At 45.6% G+C, this 23,824-nt stretch overlaps 1 protein-coding gene across 2 annotated transcripts in view; it reads right to left on the bottom strand.

The window, feature by feature from the left end:
- TCHP (trichoplein keratin filament binding) overlaps window positions 1-23,824 on the bottom strand; it is a 413,518-nt gene that overhangs the window by 255,981 nt on the left and 133,713 nt on the right. For both annotated transcript variants that reach the window (XM_085633293.1, XM_085633294.1), the window contains exon 4: window positions 17,684-17,740. In XM_085633293.1, coding sequence (XP_085489419.1) covers window positions 17,684-17,740 — 57 coding nt within the window. The remainder of the gene's footprint in view (window positions 1-17,683; window positions 17,741-23,824) is intronic.

The raw sequence follows: 23,824 nt of genomic DNA, 5'->3' as shown, positions 1-23,824 counted from the left end.
TTACGAGTGAAATGTACAGCTAACTATAACATGTGTGAAACCTATGGTTTTTTCAGTGAATTTGCAAGGTTTTTTAAATGCTAATTCCTAACTATAACGTGTGTGAAACCTATGGTTTTTTCAGTGAATTTGTACGGTTTTTTAAATGCTAAGTTACTTTACGCCATTCGTGGCGTGCGCGCCCAGTTAACGCAGTTTGTTCGGTGCGCTTCGCGCACCGTGCGCCCATTTTACGCAGTTAGTGCCGTGCACGCACGGTGGTCACGCGGTGCGCTGCGCGCACCGCGTGCCCACGTTATGCGGGATGGGCCATGGGCTTGGGGATTGTTTGGGGACCCCTATATCAATGCTGGGTGGTTAGGATCTCAAGAAACTGCCTCTTTAGACATTTTTGGGCTTCGTTTTTGCTGCCCAACTCAGAGAGCGAGAGAGAAAATGGCGGCCGCCGCTTCCTGGTTTCGACCGATTCGAATGTTTACTAAGATCTAAGAGCCAATCAAAATCGCGCTCGCGCTCGCCACCGTACGCGTACGGTAAGCTTACGGTAAGCGCACCGTAAGCTGCCACAGATGTATATATTGATTTACAGGCTATTTTCTCAGAATCTACTGAACAGATTTACACCAAACCTACAAAATGCACTTCCTTGACCTGAGGACTACCTCTCTGCCAAATTTTAAGTAATTCTGTTCAGCCGTTCGGGCTGTAGCTGTGTCTAAAGGTCCTATGGAAAAATGCATGGGAAAAACGCGTTTTGGGACCCCCCTTTTATCTCAGCTCCCGCTTGACGAATCCCCCCGAGACTTTCAGGGTAGGAGCAGAGCGTAGCGCCCCACCTATTTTGAAAAATTCGCGAGGATTCGTCGACCGGCGCCAAAGTTATTCAAAATAGAATGTTGCGGATTTCCTATGGAAACGTGGTCCTAACTATAACTACCTACTGGCGACCGCCAGTAGGTAATATATATATATCACAAGGGGAGTTCCCAGACTCCAGTAGATAGCTGGAACAGGTACAGACCAACACACGCTGAAGATTGTCGTATGAAAAGGTTTATTCTTTAGAGTCAGTAGGCATGACGCGTTTCGGCCGTGTTGCCACGGCCTTGAACACAACACAATATATATATATATCCAAGAAAGAAGTGACTCAAACAGATAGATTCACCAAAGAACAAAAATATATTTCCACTACAACGTTTCAGCTTCTGCCTTCCTCAGGTAGTACAAGATGGTTTGCTCTGTGGCTGCACAGATGACAGCTGAATTTTCAAAAAGCATCATGAGTGAAGATTCCATTTGGAATGTGGAATCAATGCAGTCCTGAGAGCTCTTGAGATATGCAGTAATCAGGTTGTGTTGTCAGTAATGTTCAGTCCATCTGGATGCAGTAATCACTGCATCCAGAAACTCTTGTTTGGATTTTATTTAAAATGCCTTCTTCTCGTCCTTTCAGCGTGTCCATTCCATAGGTCAGTGTTGGCATTAACTGAGCACTCATCACAGTTAGCGGATGCCTGAATGAGGGACAGCATAGTTTTGTTCTTAAAATTTTTAAGCCGTAGTTCAAAGATTGCACTTTTATCTGCATCGCCTCTATGTGTTGTTTGCCTTTCATTTGATACTCCACGTTGAAACCTAAATATTTATAAGACTTGACTTCCTCAACTTTTTTACCTTCCAAGAACCGAAAATGATTCTTTTTTGTGGGATCTATCAGGCGGGCCACCTTGGTTTTCTTCAAGCTCAATTCTAACCCATGGATGTCCATGTAAGTTTCTAAGGCGTTCATGCTTCTCTGAAGTCCAATTGGAGTTTGGTTTAATAAAACAATATCGTCTGCGTACTGTAAATATACTATCTCTTCTTGAGGCAATATCGGCGGATGAGAGTTGGTTTTCTGTACGGCTTGTGCCAGCTGTGCTAGATATATGTTGAATAGGCATGGAGCTAGTACGCACCCCTGTTTTAATCCATTATTTGTAATTTCTTTGTTTGTTACATTCTTCCCGTCTCCTATTTTGACCTGGGTCCAGGTTCCCGAGTATTACTCTTTTATCGCCTTCAATAGGCTGTTTGGTACGCCCCATGTGGCCATTTGTTTCCACAAGCCCTCCCGTGGAACTCGATCAAAGGCGGACTTGACATCTACAAAGCAGGCAAAGAGCTGTTTTTTCCTTCTTTGGGCCTTTTCTGCTAATAATGTCAGGGCTGTTAGATTAGCTAGAGTCCCCATACCCACCATGAACCCGGTTTGTAACCGGGGTAAAAGGGTAATGTCTTCTAGACAGATTTTGAGATGCTGAAGTAAACTGGTTGCATAAAGCTTCGCCTCCAGGTCAATTAATGCTATAAGTCTATAGCTTATTGGTGCATACGGGTTTCCACTTTTAAATACTGTCTGGAAAATGCTGCCTTTCCAGGAATCCAGGACGGAGGTCGTGAAATAGTGGTTTAAAATACTCTGCCCAGTATGAAGAATTTCCTTTGAAGAGGGCGTTGGGTAGACCATTTGGCCTGGCTGCTCCATCTACTTTTAAATCCTTTTTGTTTTTTTCTAATTGTTTCGTATCCGCGACCTACAAAGGATTCTCATACCTGTCTTTTATATTCTTTATGTCCCTTTTGTCATTGATAAATGCTGCCTGACTTGATGATACCTGGCAGATATTCATTTTGCAGTCTCCCTCTGTATGGTTTGGCGGTTCTTTTAACGCTGTTTCTGTGTACATTTCGGGCACATGTTTTTCCCACATTGTTGCATTTATACCTGAGTTATGATGTTGTGCGTGCCGTATAGCCAAGCCGTTTATCAATTGCCAGGATTTTTTAATATTCTGTAGTCGGCTTGCCAAGAGCAATCTCGTTTTGCCCGTTTCCTTAATAATCGGTTTTTATGCATTTTTTCATTACGCAGCTTCCTGCTGTACCATGTTTGGTTTCTAGTTCCCCCATGTAGGTTTCTCCTATTGGTCCAGCAAATCTGGCTATTTATTGTAAAGCTTTCCAGTAATTTTTTTTTTAGTCATTCCCATGCTGTTTGTAGATCCTCATCTTTCATCTGATCTTTTTCCCCCTTCATTTGTCTGTTTTTATCCTGTCCAATGAACCAACTTGCAGATATACTTCACTCAACAGGTTTTCAATCCCTGTTCACCTTCGTTTCAGACTTTTTAGAATATGTTACAGGAGCGGGCAATAGGTTGTTGGACTGTTGGCTCAGCTCTGCCTTATATTTTATTCCAATGATCTGTGGAAAATGATCACCCTACATCCTGGGGCTAATTTGAAAGTGACATATCTGTTGCATTACAGAGTCCTTTACTAGAGTGTGATCTATTGTGGAGCACTTATTCCCACTTGTAAATGTGATCTATCTATATGTTGCTCTGTGGGAAACCACTCTATAAGTTACACCAAATCATTATGACAGTATGTTTATGAATACGACTGCTGTATAAGCTCATAACTAAGAGGTAGTTAGTATGGATCATTAGTAAGGCACTAGAACCTGCCCTCTGGTGGGAGGAGAGGCAAAAAATCACACCACGCAAGCATGTAAGATGAAAAATGGGCAGTGGTAAGAGCACTAGAATGAAAATAATGAAAGAGATAGAAAAGGGGTAAGTAACTGAAAGTCGGGATCTGTCAAAAGCAGGTCTTCAAGAGAGAAAGTAAGTGGATGTCCGAGTCCTAGTTGAACATAAATGTATTATTTATGTACATAATCAATAGAGATAGATAGTTCATGAGCCAGATATATACTAGAAAAGACTTTGTTCATGGGAATTAATATGCTTAAAGGTGCTCTCTATCTAATGAGCCATGGTGAACTTGAACTGCAGTTTAATTGGCTCCCAAGTGGCCGATTTATTTCAACAAAGTTATAATGGTATAATTACCATAAACAGCTATTGCAATCAACAAGGATTACTGTGGGGTGTGGGAGATACAACCTCACTCAAAATACCTAAACACTTTTGCAGGAATCCATTTCTTGATCTTCAAGCAGAGCCCCTGTGCAACAAGGTGCTGCTAACTGATATATGTAGAAGTTTAGTTCTCCGCTCTGTGCCGTGGATTTCCACAACCATGTACACAGCAGCTACCCTGGTTCTTCTGATGGTCAGTGAAGGGTGATACACACATATTGGCACATTTCTCAAAAGAACTTATGGTTGTATTAAAGAGGTTGTCTCACTATCCTGCTTCAAGGTGGCACTTTGCTATTGCATCATGGTAGAGGCTCATTCTTTGGTCTTACATGTGCTGTTGTGCTCCCATATGTATTTAGGGGGTGGAAATAAAATAATAATGGATCTTTCTATACCTGTTGCAGAAGTTCCAAATCGCTGCAAAAAACTGAATAATGTCTTGTCCGGAGGAACTGTGCTTGAATTCTTGCCGTACAAACATTTGTTGCCTTAACATGGGCACGAATTATTCATTCTACTCAAGGGACTAATGTTCAACAGACTATGTGACTGGTCTGTTAGAGTTAATTCTCTATGACTCCACAGGGCGTCTGTGTACTATTCAGATATTATGAACCATATTTCATAAAATCAAAGATGTTCAAAGTAAGATCATTGGAGACTAGATAAAGTGGAAATTTACCTGCAATATGAGTGATGACTGCGGTCCTGCTCAATGATGGAATACAAGAGAATCAAATCCTAGTCTCTAAAAATTTGAATTGATAAATTAACAATGTAATGTTAAGCATATTTTTAAACTATGTGGGACACAAGTATTTTTTATATAATAAATAGATTTCCTCTAAATATATTAGACTTTGAGTTTGATACGTTGTTAGAATCATTGTTAAGTTACTCAGAATTGTCAATCTGAGTGCTTATGAGATTTTTGTGACTTCGTGAGCTGTTTGGCAAGACCGTACAAATCCTATAAATCAATTATCAGCAAATTCACATTTACTGAAAATTCCATCCTTCCATTGTACGTTGCCCAATTAATTTTCAATTTAATAGACCATCAAGGAGTACTTTCCAAGGCCTTCTGCCCCAGCACTAGGAATTTCCTCACACCCCGAACATACATCCCACGCTCAACCATACTTGTGTAAACTATCTTGAATCATCACTCATTCTACTAACATAGTTTAAAAGTTCCCTATTTTTTTAAACATACTTTATTAATTTTACAAACAATACGAAACAAACTGAACATTCCGACATATCTTGAAAAGTGCAGTATCAGTAAAAGTAAAATACTTTTAAGAATCAGCAAATTATAATCAGCAGAGTAACATTACTGCATGTGTACGCGCATTAGCCTAGTCATCAAATAAAATTCCCACCCCCCTCCCTGCATCAATGAGCTATAGAACCCACCATTCCACGACTCAATACTGCGTCAACATATTGTCAGGTGCGACAAACTAGTCATGTTCTGTCACATAGTTCCAAGTAGACATCCTACAGGTTTACATAGTATTTTCCATGGGGGATCAAGTGGGGTTTGCTATTGTGAGCTAACAATAATACTACAAAGTCTTGAAGTAACACAGAGTCTTAATGCAGTGATTGTTCGGTATAAATACATTGTTCCACTCCAAGGCAATTGGGTTACATTTTCTTCTCTCCTAATTTCCATGCTTTCAGCCCTACCCCAGCAGACCAACTCATTATGCCACGCCAAGGTTGTCGGGGGCAGTACAGATTTCCATCGCATTGTTATTGATCGTTTCGCCAGAATGAACATCAGGTTGGCAAACCTAGTCTGCTAGTCAGTTTTTTGCGTTATTGCACAACCCCAGTATGCAATATTCAATTGTGTCCCTATCCGCCACAGGCGCTACTTCGCAACGGATGTTGTGCTCTGTTAACCAAAAGGAAGTTAATCGTGGGCAAGCCCATATCATGTGAAGTAAATCAGCTGGTTGTGTGCAGCATCTGGGACATATATCCGCTGTGCCCGGGAACATCTTGCTCAATCTGTGCTGAGTCAAATATGCTCTATGTAAGAACATATAAAGAATTTGTTTGAACTTAGGGTTACGGGATATCTTCCTAGGGTGTTCCAGTATAAACTCCCATTCTTTATCTGTCAGTATACGTCCAATATCATCAGACCAATTGTCTCTGATCTTCTGGAGCGGGATTGTCGCATGAGTACGGATACCTCTATACAACCACCTAGTTAAGTGTCCCCCATTTCCCATGAGATACAGCATGTGTACTAGCTCATTTGTCTTGGACTCTGCACCATCTGGTGACCATGTATTTTTAACATATCTGCTGATACTAGCGTGGATGATATATAGTGAATTGGGAACCCCTTGCTTTCTGACAAAAGTTTCATGATCCATTAGTGAGTTATCTACAAACAACATCCAGATCGTGATAACTCCCTCTGTGGAAATCTGAAATAATTTCCGTTAGCATAAGCTGAAGCCATCTTGGTTGTGGCATCCATTTTGTCAGCTATGTAATTCTTCCGTCTTCACTGTTGATTGCTCTTCTATTCTGCTTGTGTCATCAGCTTAAGTTAACTCCTTCTGTCCTGAGCCAAAGCAATGTACGTGCTGAGAAAAGGCCTGTAGCTGCTAAAATGCACATGGTTAGAGATGTAACTGTCAATCATTTGTGCTGTTGTAAACAGTTCTGTACTCCCTCCCACTTTGCTGACTAAGTGATTACCCATCTGCCCATGTCTAGCTGTAACTATTCCTGTGTAGGCTTGCAGATTTTTTTAAATAAAGCAAATTTTTTAAAATTTGAGTGTCACGATTATATTGTTTTTAATCCTACCTGCACTCTGTTTTCGGGGCTCTACCACGCTCCTGTCACACCCACGCAGCGGATATTAACGCTGCCGCGGGACAAACCCCAAAGTCCGTTGCTGCCTTTCCCGGCGAGCCCACAGGCCACGCCCCTTATGAGAGGCCACGCCCCCTGACTCCACTATTTAAGGACGCTGATTGCAAGCGCCACTTAAAGCACTGAATCTCCTGAAGCGGAAGCCGGGAGCACGACCGCAAAAGCACATTTTTTTAAATTTGAGTGTCACGATTATATTGTTTTTAATCCTACCTGCACTCTGTTTTCGGGGCTCTACCACGCTCCTGTCACACCCGCGCAGCGGATATTAGCGCTGCCGCGGGACAAACCTCAAAGTCCTTTGCCGCCTTTCCCGGCGAGCCCACAGGCCACGCCCCTTACGAGAGGCCACGCCCCCTGACTCCACTAATTAAGGACGCTGATTGCAAGCGCCACTTAAAGCACTGAAACTCCTGAAGCGGAAGCCGGGAGCACGACCACAAAAGCACATTTTTTTAAATTTGAGTGTCACGATTATATTGTTTTTAATCCTACCTGCACTCTGTTTTCGGGGCTCTACCACGCTCCTGTCACACCCGCGCAGCGGATATTAGCGCTGCCGCGGGACAAACCTCAAAGTCCTTTGCCGCCTTTCCCGGCGAGCCCACAGGCCACGCCCCTTACGAGAGGCCACGCCCCCTGACTCCACTAATTAAGGACGCTGATTGCAAGCGCCACTTAAAGCACTGAATCTCCTGAGGCAGAAGCCGGGAGCACGACCGCAAAAGCACATTTTTTAAAATTTGAGTGTCACGATTATATTGTTTTTAATCCAACCTGCACTCTGTTTTCGGGGCTCTACCACGCTCCTGTCACACCCGCGCAGCGGATATTAGCGCTGCCGCGGGACAAACCCCAAAGTCCTTTGCCGCCTTTCCCGGCGAGCCCACAGGCCACGCCCATTACGAGAGGCCACGCCCACACTGACCTTCTCCCTCTCTGTATAAAAATGTGCATCTTCCGGAAGCGCAGCGGCCGAGCGCAGCGGGAACGCCGTTTGCGCGCCAAAGGCGCGCCAAAGGAAAGCCCGTCTGCTCCCGTCCGCGCCAGGCTGGGCCCAGGGCCCGTAACCCCTGGAGGAAACTCCAGTATAGTTAACATCTATACGCCTGAGCTGCTACATTCACTGCGACCCCCTGTTAAACATAACTGTGAAATCTTACCCAACTATAGGAACACCTGTATTGCATGCCCTGCATGCAACTTTCAACCTGACGTCCCGCTGCTCTGTCGGCCCGGATCCAATGGCCGTAAGTCGGCACACACATGGCGTCTTGGTAGCCTGAACTGCAGGTCACTCAGCAAACACAAAAGAGATATATTTGACCTCCTGTCCGACAACTCACTAGACGCCCTTTTCCTCACGGAGACATGGCTACACGTCAGCTCTGGCCCAGACATTGCTGAAGAGGTGGCTCTTATTCAATATGTCGACGACATCTTGTTGGCGGCTGATACCCCTGAACAGTGTGAAGAAGGAACACTGTTTTTATCATTCCTTGCCTCTCATCATCATAAAGTCTCTTGGAAGAAATTGCAATATTGTAGACAGCGGGTTACCTATTTAGGTCACCTCCTGTCTAAGGAGGGATGTGCACTCACACCAGATCCCATTTAGACCATTTGAGATAATCCAGTGCCCCGTACTCAGAAGGACGTCCGTGCATTGATTGGCCTTACTTCCTTCTGTAGGCAGTGGATCCCTAGCTTTTCGTACATTATTAAACCCATGTTGGCCCTTTTGACTAAAGACACTCCGATGCCTCTCCCATGGACTACCGAATGCCAGAATGCCTTCCCACAGCTACGTCAAGCTCTTTGTTCTGCACCAGTATTAGGAACTCCAGACTACACTAAGATTTTCCCACTCTGTGTACAAGAGAGGGAAGGTTGTGCCCTCTCGGTTTTAACACAGACACACAGTGATAAGCAACGTCCTTGTGCATATTTTTCGTCTGTCCTTGATCCAGTTGCTTGCGCCTTGCCTGTTTTTTTCCGAGCGGTGGCGGCAGCTGCTGTGTCCATACGTCAGAGTGAGGGAATAGTCTTGTCACATAGATTGTTTATGTTAGTACCTCATTCAGTTGATGCCTTGTTAAATCAAACGAAAACACAGCATCTGACTAGTGCCCGCTTGACAGGATATGAATTGACACTTTTGGCCCCTCATCACATTGAAAAGATGTTTGACTTTGAATTCTGCTACATTATTGCCACTTCCAGCCACTCAGTCTCAGTCACAAGAGTTATAGGACTGTATATCCCTTACTGAAGAACAAACAAAGAGTTGTGTTAAGCTGCAAGATACACCTCTCTCTAATGCTGATAGAGAACTATGGGTTGATGGTTCTTGCCTGAAGTTGCCTGATGGCACTACATCTGCTGCTTATGCGATTACAACACTTCAGACAGTAGCTGAGACAGCTCGCATTCCACAGAAGTAAGCTTAAGCAGCCGAATTGATAACACTGACACGAGCATGTGAGATTAGTACAGATTTGCTTGTTAACATTTACACTGATAGCCAATACGCCTGCAGCGTGGCGCATAACTTCGGGGAACTTTGGAAAGAAAGAGGCTTTCTTACTTCACATGGAACACAGATAATGCATGGGGAATTAGTCCATAATCTCTTTACTGCTTTGACCTATCCTAAGAAAGTAGCAATTGTTAAGTGTGGCGCACACAAGAAATTGACCGATAAAATAGGAGCAGGCAATGCGTTTGCGGATAACACAGCTCGTGAGACTGCAATGCAGTGGAGTACCACATCTATGTATGTAGATAAGTCACAGGCTGAGCATTGGCATGATGCCAGGCAAGACGTGCTGGATATGCAACAATCTGCTTCTGTTGACGAATTAGACCTATGGTCCAAGGAGGGAACACTGGATGATGAGGGCTGTTGGAGGCATAAAGAAATGACAAAATGGAAGTTACCCACAGCCTATTTACATCCCATGATTCGCATGGCACATGGGCCGGCACATGTTGGAGCATCCTTAACAACAAAGCAACTTATGCAAGTTTGGGATCACCCAGAGATTGCTGGCATGGCTAAAAAGATAGTCCAGTTCTGTCTGATTTGTCTCCAGTATAATCCTGGAAAGGGAACACAAACTCCATCAGGAGGGTTTGCGATACCAACTGCACCTTTTGAGGTCCTGCAAATGGACTACATCCAGTTTGAGCGTTGTAACAATCTAAAGTATGTTGTGGTAGTGGTTTGTGCCTTCAGTAAATGGGTGGAGGCATATGCTATGAAGGAGAATGCAGCTCTTTACAACAGCAAAGGTGCTCCTAAAGGAGTTTTTCCCCCGTTTTGGCATTTGTCGAGTTTTATGGAGTGACAATGGACCCCATTTCATTAGGCAAGTTGTCGAATATGTCAAGAAAGGATCGGGGATTAAGCAGATGTTTCATGCTGCTTTTCACCCGCAATCAGCGGGGCTAGTGGAGTGATATATTTCCACTCTGAAATTGAAATTGGCTAAGATACAAGCCTCCATGCCATTGAAATGGCCTGATCACGCCAGAGGCAGCGCGGTTATCTATCAGATCGATACCACATTCACGATCTGGCCTCACACCGTATGAGGTGGTTTTCGGAAGGCCTATGAATATTTGGGGGATTCCTAAGCCACGCCCTATTCATGATGTACCACATGTGTTGATGAATGATTATTTGTCACAGTTGACTGATAGTTTGTCTTCTATTTATCAACAGGTTCGGGACACCCTTCCAGACAGTTTGCATGGAGAAGGCCACTTCTTGCGTCCTGGTGATTTTGTGGTCATAAAGTCACTCCAGAGGACCAACTCCCTAGCACAGAGAAGGCAAGGCCCTGAGCAGGTGCTACTGGCTACCAGGACTGCAGTTCGAGTGACCAATCGAAAGAACTGGGTGCATGCGACACACTGTCAAAGTGTTGCAGGATCTAGTGAGCCCAGCTGCGCTGACAGATCACCGCGATATTCTGGTCACCGAGAAAGGAAGAGCTGTGTCACCTGAAGGACCTGAGGAAGTTTTCCCGGACCACACGATCTCTGGTACATCCCGATATCAGCTTCGACCCAGGAGGAAAGACACTTCGTTGAAAAAGACTGTTTGAGCCACTGTCCTGGGTGGTTAAAGCCTGACTTTAAAGGGGGGGTAGTCTATTAGTGACTACTCGTCTCAAAGTAATTGAAGAAATCAACGCCTGCCCAGGACCTTAGGGCACCATCTGCTTTGTTGTTTGACGACGGAATGAATATGCTTGAGGAGAGGAAACCGGCTGATGTGTTAACTGTAAATAACAAACTATGATTGCTACTGGACTCACTTTGACTGTTGTCATTGCTACAATAACTTGGATTGTAGAGGACGTAGCTCCTGTTCGAAATCAATTGACTGCTACTACTCCTGACCCCATTGAAAACCACTATTTCACTCTACCTTATCATGAGCAAAAGCACGGAATGTCCTACCTCAATAACACTTTCATTCAGATGTTGCACCATACACACAATGCTACGAACATTACCAACTGCTGAGTATGTGGAATGATGCCAGAGCCTAGTTTGCGCTATTGTGGGCTTCTCATATCGCTAATATTACAAACTTTGATGTAGGTAGACTTAACGCTCAGTTGAATAAAGTCTGTCACCCTGATCAGGAAAGAGATCCACAAGCTAAAAGAACTGTGTGGGAAATGGAGGAGTATCGTCGAGGAAATTCCTCCACACACTATGTTTTCCCCAACACTCGAAATATCAAGGGTAATGGACCTCCTGTTATTGCTGTTACTAGAGCTCGAGCGGATCTCTGCGTGAGCAGTATTGGCAATATTCCTGTGGGAAAAAGTGACTGTACTTCAGTGTTGAATATTACTGTAATGAACAATAGCAGTTTTTTGTCTTCACACAACACCTATTTCATTTGTGGAACCATCTACCTATTGGGTGGTCAGGAAGTTGCTACATATCCTTTTTGCTTCCACCTGTGTTCTTAGCACCTGCATCCTATCATAAAGACTATAAACTGTTTAATGACATTTCCAAAAATAGATTTAAGAGGACAATAAATAATGATGAGGTGGATCAAACGGATACTGCACTACAGCAGTATATTGACTTTAATTTGGGACTATTCTTCTTTGTTGAAGCGGCCTTAAACAGTCGAAAGATCAGACGCTTGACACGAGTTGAGAGGCTGTAACCAATCAGACAGCAATGGCGCTTGGTAACATCACAGAGGAACTTCAAATTGCGAGAATTGTGGCCCTCCAAAATAGGATGGTTCTTGATGTTATCCTCGCAGACCGTGGTGGTGCATGTCGCATCATCGGAAGTAGCTGCTGTGTTTACATGCCTGACCACGCCCCTTCGGTTTTTGATGCAATTTCCAAGATACACAAAATAGCCACTGAAATCCACCAGGATTCAGGGACATGGACTTTGACTGGATGGCTATGGAACATATTTACTGTATGGGGCTGGAAACTTATCAGCCCTATGTATTATTTTTGCGATTCTTTTCACTTGTTGCCTATGTATTCAATGTGGCCCAACGCTTTTTTCACTATGTGTTTCTACTTGCACCTCATGTATACTAACTAAACAGGATGTTAAGAATGTAAATGCCCGCCGAGCAATAAATCAGGAAATGAGTGAAATGATGAAGATTCAGGTCCACAATATTTTTCGTACTTCTTCAAAAGCATAGGAAGAAGTCTTCAGCATATGCTAAAAGGGTCGTATGTGGAAATCTGAAATAATTTCCGTTCGCATAAGCTGAGGCCATCTTGGTTGTGGCATCCATTTTGTCAGCTATGTAATTCTTCCGTCTTCACTGTTGCTTGCTCTTCTATTCTGCTTGTGTCATCAGCTTTAGTTAACTCCTTCTGTACTGAGCCAAAGCAATGTACGTGCTAGGAAAAGGCCTGTAGCTGCTAAAATGCACCTGGTTAAAGATGTGATTGTCAATCATTTGTGCTGTTGTAAACAGTTCTGTTCTCCCTCCCACTTTGCTGACTAAGTGATTACCCTTCTGTCCATGTCTGGCTGTAACTATTCCTGTGCAGGCTTGTACCTTCTATTTGTAACTACATGCTTACTCTGCAACAAACTCTGTGTATACCATGGTCTGTGTATTCAATGTACTACCTCAGGCAGCACTTGAGTGCTGTGTGGACGTAGTCCCACTCATGAGTGATTAATAAACTTGTTGTTTGAATTCCAGCTTCAGTGCCAATCTCTATTTTGTTGGTCTACAGACCCGTGGACAGAGAAGGGTGACCCCTGCACCGGTGTGCTCATTAAAAGGCACATTTCCACACCTCCTCAGACCATTTGGTCAGACATCTGGTAGTAACTATTTTGGACGGTGTAGGGATCCCTAGCAGTGGGATGTTAGGGGCACAGGGAGGCAGGCTATTAGTATATTCCAGTAGGAAATATCCACCCTCAGTAATGGCAGTGCTGTTCCCATGGGCCTTCCCCCTCCCCCGGCAACAGCAAAGTGTGGAGCATACCTACTCACCCGTTTCTAAACGCAGCTGGTTCGAATCTCCACTTGCATCTCAAAATGTGTATGATCATGTATCTAAAGATTTGCCATTTTTTATTTGCTTCTGTATTGCGATTCTAGCATTACCAGATTCCAACCTCACCTTTCCTGTATTAACCAGGACCCGTGTGTTTATCTTTCTTCCTCTCCCCCCCCCCCCCCCGGTCATAGGTACTATCCTTGATGAAGTCCATATAAGTAATATAGGAACTTCCACCTGTTTTTGGACACTATCCATATCTCACTTTGTTCTCACCTAAGGTCCTGAAGAAAGCCCCCTGACCTATCTGGGCAAATTAGGGGCTGAAACATGTCGACCGACCCCTCAGACTACAACTGCAGCGGATTCATTATACGTCCTTCCTGCAACTAGCTGTTCTTTTGATTTTTTCCCTGCACCTAACGGAATAAAAATTGATTATAGGTAGCTAGAGGAATTTTTTAACATAATTAGTCACCACACTTGAGCACTTCTCACTTTTTTGTATTTCTATTTTATTTTTTTCCCTGATCACTACTGGAACACCCAGTGGTTCCCTCCAGGACGGAGGAAGCATGGGAAAAACCCTAAGATGATGCTGTCACGTATTTAATATCAAGGCGGAGAACCAAGATATACCGCCCACGAACTGCTTTACGTGAATGAGGGTTTTTTACCAAATATCGGAAACAACTACCCAAACCCTGGTGCCAGCTACAAGTGATCCATTCCCTTTGATTACTATTGAGTAGAGCTTGCCCAGGACAGTAAGTCACTAGTTAGCCATCTTGATGCCAAACAATGTGCAATCGTGGTGCTCCAGCTCAGCTCGAGCTTTGGCTGGAAAATGAAGTCTCACACAAGCAAGAAAATTAAGAGCTGCTTTGTGCAGCTATGCGACGGATAGCGTGAGAAGCTCTTAACGGTTAGGTATTAGAAGCATGTATCAGTTCTTCATAAAAAAAAGGTGGGAGGAAGATTGAATAGTTTTGCAAATAAATGAGGAGAAATGACTAACAACCCTTTGGTCTTGAGGACCGTAAGTGGTTTCATAATGGAGTTTACAGAGTATCCAAAATGAAATAGAAAACCAGGTTCCCTAGTATAGTCAGAAGAAGAAATACATATAGTGGACTGAGAGGTGAAGGAAATGTTACAAAAAGGTGCAATAAAGGAAATTAGAGGAAAACAGGAAAAGGTTTAATATTACTTTGTTTGGTAAGGAAGAAAGACAAATGATGGAGTCCTTTGCTACATTTGCAGAACCTAAATTCCCACTTAGTATACAGACATTTGAAGATGGAAGGTTGGAGGACATCCTTCTAGAAGGTATAGGTTAGTGATGCTAGACTAGAAGGATGCTTATTTTACAATTGTCATTGATTGAGGGAGTCAAGGTTATCTCCAAATCAGGGGAGGGAATCATTTTTAACACTTTATTTGCCTAACATTCAGGAAGATATCTTTCCCAGCATGTTTCACAAATGTTTTGCACTGATCTGTGGCTTACATGAGGGAAGTCTGGTAGATCACTTACCTGGAACATATTCTTATGATTTGGGATTCAGTGGCATTTAATTATGGGCCATAGATTGTTGTAGAAATTGTTTTTTTCCGTCAATGTGGAAAAATCCGCTTAAGTACTGAGCAAAGTGTTTTGATACTGGGTCTAAGCAAGGTATGGGAACAACAGTCATCTGACACTGAAAGCAAAGGAAGAATTACTTTGGTGGTTTGAGAATCTGGAGGCTCGGAATGGTCGAGCAATATTTGGTATGTCATGGATTGTGCCCTGGAATCAGAGGAGTGTTCATCCAGATAAGTTGCCAGGTTGGGTGCATGGAGACAGGAGGATGCTGGGCTTTGCTGGAGATGCAGCAGCATATAAATTGTTAAAAGCTGAAGGTAGGCTTGTTTTCGCTAAAGGTTTCAAAAGAAGGTCTTTCTTTATTACGGGAATGGACAATGTTATGGCTGTGAACTATATCAATGGCCTGTGTGGTGCTCAGAGAAAGGGATTGGCAGAGCTGACATTACAGTTCAGGGAATTGTGTTTACAGCACAAGATCTTAGAGCAGAGTATCTTCCATGTATGGAGAACTGTGTGGCAGATTGGAATTTGCATCACATGAGGTATTCAAGCGACTGGAAGCTGAATTCAGTTGTTTTCAGGCAAATCTAGCTGGGATTGGGCCCTCTGCAGGTGGATTTATTTGCCTGCAGAGGACACACCAGCTGCCACTTTATTACAGTTGGCTACTAGATCCAGAGGCTGCAGCAGTGAATGCATTTCAGCAGAACAGTGGGGGGTGAAGGGTTATGCTTTTTTCCCCATTTAGGATGATTCAGAGGGCGATAATGATGGTAAGAAGGTAGAAAAGTCAGTTTGTTTTTATGACCCTTTTCTGGGTGTCCCAAACATGGTTTCAGTGAGTTTTGGATCTAGCTATAGAGGAAGCCTTTGTTATTCCAGTTATGGGGGACAGTTAGAAGGATGAGAAAGAGAGGTTGGTTATGGCAGCAATACTCAACCTTCTTGCCTGGAGGATATCAGGCAATCCGAGTCTCTCAGAGGAATTTCAGACAAGACTGCACAATTACTAAGGAGTCTTTTGCTCCATATCTTAAACATAGATGCAGGAGTGCTAGGAATGTATGGGTTAATTGGTGCGTGGAAAGGGGTCTGGACACTGCAAAGGCACTTGACAGGTACTGCAAATATTCTGGCAAACTGGTTGAAGGGAATTCTTCTGAGATGTTTGCCAAAGACTATATTATTATATGGAAACTTGGCTCAGTGTTCCGGCTATTCTAGGCTTGACCTTCAAATCGGTTCTTGGGGCTAAGGAAGTTGAGTGGGAAGTTGACGATGTTATTGTGTCTTGTAGATGTTAAAAAGGTTTCCAATGTGAAGGCTCTAAAGTTAGTTGTTACTTATCTGGAGGTGTGCATTTCGAGATTTGGAACTGAACAGAAACTATGGGTCTGATTTAAATGTTGGCAAAGAGGGTACTCTGTCGTAACAGCAATGGAGTTCCCCCCTCCCCCAATATAGTGGTGCCCCAGCCGCATTTACATGCAGGCAGACCTTAGGGTTAACCAAGGTAGAGACTACTCCAGATTGATTTTTTGATTTTCTAAGATGGGAGAAAGCAGTAATGTAGGAAGCTGGCATTGATTAGTCTATATTCAGGGCACGTTCTGTGAGTGAGCAATGGCACCTAAAGTTTTCTGGTCGGTGTTGGACTGCAGAAGTTCGGAGCGCAACTGGTTGATAAAATGCAGGTGTATCTGCAAGTTTTAATTTGAGTCCTGTGGTGTGTTGGTAGTACAGTGTTGAAGAGCTTTAAACATGTAAAATGGTAGCCTCTGGTCTCGTAATAAAATGGTAATTTTCATTATATAGGGTCTAGGGAATCTAGACTGTATTAAAGATTCAGAGGTTGGCATTATTGTGCCATCCACATCCTGTTTGGAAGTGTTTAAAAAAAAAAGGTGTGGGGGTAGTTAAATATTTTATGACAATATTTTGTAAATGCAAGAAGTTAAAATGTTCAGCAAAAGTGTTTAAGTTTAGAAATCCACGGTGTTCTTCATAGACTTAGAATATTCATTATTGTCTGTTTTCTGTTTAACAGGATAGGAGTGGACGTTCTGAAATTGAATTTGGGAGTTCAGCATCTTTCAAAGAGGAGGATTCGTTTATAGGATTAGCTTATATAATGGACAGAAAGCAGTCTGAATTTAATGTTGGATCTTTATGTGTAGTTGTGTTATTTTAAGTGCTGTAGACAGGTGGGATTAAAGTGTCTAATGCATAATGTTAGCCTCCGCATATTTAGCAAAATCTAGATTTGCTTGACACTACATTATGAGAATCACCTTTTTTCAGTAGAGTCATCTTAAATCGTTAGAGGATTGGAAGAAACAACTGGGGGGATTGTTATGTCTGTTAGCATTTACATATAATTATTTCACTTTCTAAAATTCCCTGTTGCTTAAGTACAAGATTAAGAAATATGTCTTGTTTCAAGCTTTCAGACAACTATGAATGGACAACATGATTATCTTGATAAATCGTCATGCATGCCATAATCTAAAATGTTTTCTTTGGTGCTTTCGCATATCAACTGTTTACAAATACCCAACCTGATAGTTTCTTCCATTTAAAAGCTAATTAAGTTTCAGCATTTTGGTAGCTTTGACTTGAAAAAGCATCAAAATATCTGGTCATGATAACATTGGTGTACAAAGTGACTGATTTTCACAGACAGGGTAAAAATAAGGAGAAATAGCCATGCTCATACTCACCTCTCGTAGTTTAGCATTGTTCTCTTTCCAGTGTTCATACAAAAGATCTTCAGCATCCTAAAAAACAAACCCATACAGATATTCAATCAAATTAGTTTATTACAACTCACTCTCCATGTAGCTCAAAATGTAAATGTACTTTTGATTTTAAGCAAAATAAACAAGGAGGAAGACTATACTCTTCTGTGATGCCAATTTTCTTTGCTCATTTCCATGAACAAAAAAACACAGTAACTCAGTTTCTAGCTACTTAAGCAGAACCAGTTTACCAGTACATTCAGGAAAGTAGTGCTATATTGATGTGGTTTCTAGAGTACATTTAGAGCGTTGATATTCTCCAAGTGATATATAAATATATATATATATATATTTTTTTTTAAATGGATTAGTAGACATGATAGGTTCTGAGAGATCCAGAAGGTAAAGTGTCTGGAGATAGGATAATAAGTAGCACGAGGGAGTTTGAGTGTTTTGAGACAGTACAGAAATATAGTAGCCTCTAAAGTGAATTTCTTTGAAATGCAGGAGACTTTCATTTTTCAATAAAGATTAGCTTTTCATCAAAGATATTTGTGTGGAGCGAGGGCAAGAATGTGTCTAAGATAAAAACAAGGTTGAGTCCGTAAAATGCCTGATGAGCAACACTGAATTCTTAAAGTGATATCCCAGAAAGGAAGCAAAAGGATTGACAGGCTTCTGAGGTACACACAAGCCATATAAATAGAACTTACAAATTTTGCTTCTGCTGCAGTTTGTAGATGTAATAGGATGAACATCTCGGGTACAGGGTTTACCCATAGTCAAGGGAAAATCAGACATGTCAACCAAAGAACGGAATGTAGGAAGAAGAAAAGCAAATCTATTTTTGTGCAGATTATAGAAGATAAAACAAATCAATCAATCAATCATGTAACTTGTAAAGCGCACTACATACCCGGGTGGGTTTCAAGGCGCTGGGGGAAGGGGGGGAGGGGGGAGGTGGCGGGGAGAAGATGTTACTGGTCGAAGAGCCAGGTCTTGAGTTGTCTCCTGAAGGTCAGCAGGTCTTGGGTTTGACGTAGGTGGAGAGGGAGGGTGTTCCAGGTCTTGGCGGCGCGATGGGAGAAGGATCTGCCTCCGGAAGTAGTTCTCCAGGTGCGTGGGACCGTGGCCAGGGCATGGTCAGCAGAGCGGAGTTTACTGTTGGGTACGTAGAAGGAGAGTCGACTGTTGAGATAGGCTGGGCCGGTTTTGTGGAGTGCCTAGTGTGCGTGGATCAGGAGCTTGAAGGAGATTCTTTTGTCGACGGGGAGCCAGTGCAGGTTCCTCAGGTGGGGGGTGATGTGGTCGCGGCGCGGGACGTCGAGGATCAGGCGTGCAGAGTGTTAGACCTGTCAGCCCTTTGGGTGGTCCCTCCTCATTATTATTTATTTTGTCCCACTTTTGCCTCAAACCCTGTTAGTATTTTTCCTTTTTGGGAACCACCAGACTTTTTCGTATTGATGCAGATTCAGGGAGCCATTTTATCTACCCCTGGAACTTCTGTCTGAGGGCCTGGAGCACAAAATGGTGGCCACCTGTGACATCATCAGAACCCACTGGAACCTACCAGCACCTTCAAGAACATTCCAGAACCCTGTGACAGTTGGAGGCGGTTTGGAATGTTGAGAAGCTAAAGCCAGAGTTGACAGTTGGAGCTGGCAGTTGGCACCTGACTAGTGAAGAGAGAGGACAGAGAAACAGAAGGAGGAAGGAGTGAGGCAGCAGGGGTGGAAACCAGTGCTTGGAGTGGGGTCCAGAAACCCACCCTTGATGCTAGTCCCTACTGACCAAGCCCAGCCTAGTGCCCTGTGTGGGATAAAGACCAGAAAATCATCTTAAGGACCTGAACAGCCGGAACAGGCCTTAAAGGAGAAGAACAGCAAGTTCCTAACCTGTTTGGTGGAATCCTCCTGGAGATCCGACGTCGAGTAGCCTGGAGACCTTGAGCCCGAGGTGGAGAAGCGGCGCTGACAGAAGGCAGACGTCGTACCCGGAGCCGCTAGAGGTCGAGTGAGGGCGCCGACGGAGGTCGTGTGGAGACACCGGAGGTCAAGTAGAAGTCACCTGAGGTCGAGGTGAGGCGTCGACGGGGGAGTGAAGTCCGCCCTCCGGAGTCGCCGGAAGCTGAAGTAAAGCGCGCAGGAGGTCGGGAGTGGAGATCGCACTCCGGAGTCGCCTGGAGTCGAGGTGAAGCGCGCAGGAGGTCGGGAGTGGAGATCGCACTCCGGAGTCGCCGGAACCCGAAGTGGAGCCGACGGAGGTCGGGTGTGGAGGTCGCACACCGGAGTCGCCCGGAAGGCCGTGACCCTGTGACGCCGGAACCCGACATAGAGCCGAGGCCGCCCAGCGTCATCGATCCGGAGCCGCCTCACGGCATCGTCCCGGCGTCAGGTAAAGCGGATCGACGCGACATCGAACCGAGGCCGCCCAGCGACATCGAACCGGAACCGGCCGACGGCATCGACACGGCGTCAAGTGGAACCGATCGACTCGTCATCGAACCGGAGCCGCCCATCGACGTCGACCCGGCGCCGAGTGGAGCCGAACACCGAGAAAAGGGCAGTAAGTGGTAGAAAGGGCATCTGAGGCCCTGTGGAGCCCTAAAAGACCATTCTAGGGGCTAGAGGGGTGTTAGGACCAAACTGAGAGTGCTAGGGGGGGTAAACTGAGACTGGTGCAGGAACCTGTGTGAGGGACTGTGTAGTTGGTGAGCCAGAACCTTAGGTTTCCCTCATTCTACCTCAGCTTAGGCCCCTGCCTTGACCATACTAGGTGGGACATTCCCAGGCCACCCCAGTGACCACAAGCTGTACTTGGGCATGGTAAAATCAATCTACCTCATAAATGTGATCTGATTTGCAATTGTTATTGATTGCTTATATTATTTATTGAAGGAGTGTTATTTATTGTCTGATTGTATTTATTCCTGCCTGGTATTTATTGTCTGACAGTATTTATTTGCCCTACGTATTTATCACACCTATATTTATTCCTTGTGTATTTATGACCTAATCCTATTTATTGCACCTGTAAAGCGTTATTATTTCATTGACCTGCTATTCCTGAAGAAAATCCTCTTGTATTGTATTTGTGACATAACCCTGCAACTAAGAGAAAATTAAGATAAACACAGAGATATTTTCATAATTTTTAAGGTGTAGTGTCGTTTTTGGAATGGATGCACGCATGGTTATTGTATGGGTATTGCGTATGCTTAACACGGTGCCTGACCCCTGACCACTCGAGCCAAGCTACCACTGTGTATGTCTGGAGAGACCCCGTTACCACCACCCTTTCCGGTGTGGGAGTGGGGTTTTTCTAACACAGAGGCATTCTGGATTCTCTGTAGTCTGCTGATGAGCTTGGACGAGGTTCCAGCGTAGAGGGCGTTTCCGTAGTCGAGCCTGCTGCTGACCAGGGCCTGGGTGACAGTTTTCCTCGTGTTTGTCGGGATCCATCTGAAGATCTTGCGGAGCATGCGGAGGGTGTTGAAACAGGTGGAGGAGACTGCGTTGACTTGTTTGGTCATGGAGAGTTTCGAGTCGAGGATGACTCCCAGGTTGCGTGCGTGGTCGGTGTGGGCCAGGGGAGACCCCAGTGACGTGGGCCACCAAGAGTCGTCCCATGCGGAGGGGTTGGACCCGAGGATGAGGATTTCTGTCTTGTCTGTGTTCAGTTTGAGGCAGCTGTCCTCCATCCAGTCGGCGACGGCCTTCATTCCCTGGTGGAGGTTGGATTTGGCGGTGAGGGGGTCCTTGGTGAGGGAGAGGATGAGCGGAGTTACGTCGGCGTAGGAGATTATGTTGAGGTCGTGTTGTCGGGCAATGCGTGCTAGTGGTGCCATGTAGACGTTGAACAGCGTCGGGCTGAGGGAGGATCCCTGTGGGACGCCGCAGATGATCTTGAAGACCTCGGAGCGGAACGGGGGGAGGCGGACTCTCTGAGTTCTGCCGGAGAGGAAGGAGGTGGTCCAGTCCAGTTGTTTCGGATCCCTGCGTCGTGGAGGCGCGTGCGTAGGGTGCGGTGGCAGACGGTGTCGAAGGCGGCGGAGTGGTCTAGGAGGATGAGAGCCGCTATCTCGCCGTTGTCTGGCAGGATCCTGATGTCGTCTGTGGCGGCGATGCGGGCGGTCTCGGTGCTGTGGTTGCTGTGGAATCCTGATTGTGATGGGTCTAGGATGTTGTTGTCTTCGAGGTGTCGCGTGAGCTGGGAGTTTACTATCTTCTCGATGACCTTAGCTGGGAACGGGAGCAAGGAGATGGGCCGGAAGTTTTTGAGGTTGCTCGGTGTGCTTTGGGTTTCTTCAGTAGGGCGTTGATCTCTGCATGCTTCCAGTTCTCAGGGAAGGTGGCGGTCTCGAAGGAGAGGTTGATGATTTTGTGCAGGTAGGGTGCGATGGACTTGCTGGCTTTGTTGAAGATGTGGTGTGGGAGGGGGTCTGAAGGGGAACCGAAGTGGATAGATCCCATGGTCTTGATTGTGTCCTCGATGCTCACGTTAGCCCAGGTTGTCAGGGTTTCGTGGGTGGTGGGGTGCGGTGGGTTAGGTGCGGTGTGGTCGGCAGGGGTCATCCGGGATCTGAAGCTGTCGTGGATGTCGGTGATTTTCCGGTGACAGAAGGTGGCGAGTGAGTCGCACAGGGCTTGTGATGGTGGGATGTCGTTGGCGTTGGAGCTGGGGTTTCAGAGTTCCTTCACGATGGTGAAGAGCTCCTTGCTGTTGTGTGCGTTGTTGTCAAGGCGGTCTGTGAAGGAGGTCCTTTTGGCGGTCCTGATGAGGTGGTGGTGGTTGCGGATGGCATCTTTGTAGGCAGTGTGGCTGTCTGGCGTCTTGTTCCTGTTCCGTGTGTTTTCCAGTTTCCGGCAGGTGCGTTTGGAGTCGAGGAGTTCCGGGGTGAACCAGCTGACTCTTCTGATGGTGCCTCTGTTGGTGGGGTTTTTCAGCGGCGCGATGGTGTTGGCGCAGTCGTTCATCCAGCGTTCGAGGGAGAGCGCACCATCATCCGGGTTGGTGGGTTTCAGCAGAGGGTTGAGTGCGAAGCTTGTCTGGAGTTGTTCTTCAGTGATTTTGCCCCAGCGGCGGCGGGGGTTCTGTAGGGTGCAGTGGGGTGCGAGTGGTTTTCGGAAGGAGAAATGGATGCAGTGGTGGTCGGTCCAGGTGAGTTCGGAGACGTGGCTGAAGGTGACGTGGGGGCTTGAGAAGTTGCGTCAAGTGTGTGGCCGGCGATGTGGGTCGGCGTTGTGACGAGCTGTTTGAGTCCGAGGTTGGCGAGATTGTCGATCATGGTGGAGGAGTTGCTGTCGTTGTTGTTCTCCAGGTGATAGTTCAGGTCTCCGAGGAGGATGTAGTTGGTGGAGGTCAGCGCGTGTGAGCTGATATGGTCGGCGATGGAGTCGCAGAATTGAGCCCGGGGTCCTGGTGATCTGTAGACGAGGGTGCCTCTTAGGGTGGTCTTGGGGTCCGTGTGGATCTGGAAGTGCATGTGTTCGGCGGTGCTGAGGGTGTCGTTGGTGTTTGTAGAGATTTTGATGGTGTTTTTGTGGACGATGGCGATACCTCCTCCGGCTCTGTTTACGCGGTCTCTGCGGGTGATCTTGTACCCGTCTGGGATGGCTATGGCGATGTCATGCACGGAGGTTTCGTTCATCCAGGTTTCGATCAGGAAGGCGATGTCCGGAGATGTAGTGTCGAGTAGGTCCCAGAGTTCGACGGGGTGTTTGTGTGCGGAGCGAGTGTTGATCAGGATGCATCTGAGCTGGTTGGTTTCCGTTGTGGTGGGTATCTTGGCGCTTTCGTGGCAGGAGAAGTTGCAGTTCCGGCAGGTGAAGGGGCCGTGGTTGTGCCTGGGGGCGACCTTGCAGCAGGTGTAGGTTCTTCCGGGGTTGAGAACGATGAAGGTCTTGGCGTCGTAGCGGAGGCGGTGCTCCTCGTGGCTGGCGCAGGGGCCAGGGGTTCTGGCACTGGGCGCAGTCCAGGCGCGGACGGGCGCAGACGGGATTGCCTTAGGCGCGCCTTCCGTTGCGCGGCCGCCATATATGGGGAGGTGGGGAGGGAGGCGCAGCTGGGGGAGGCGAGGGACGGGAGTGGCGAATGGGCGCCGAGGGGGCGGGGCCGCAGGGG

This window comes from Triturus cristatus, chromosome 11, assembly GCF_964204655.1.
Source record: "Triturus cristatus chromosome 11, aTriCri1.1, whole genome shotgun sequence".
Classification (NCBI taxonomy): domain Eukaryota; kingdom Metazoa; phylum Chordata; class Amphibia; order Caudata; family Salamandridae; genus Triturus; species Triturus cristatus.
Note: the sequence above shows the minus strand (reverse complement) of the source record. Positions and strands in the feature narration are given on the sequence as shown.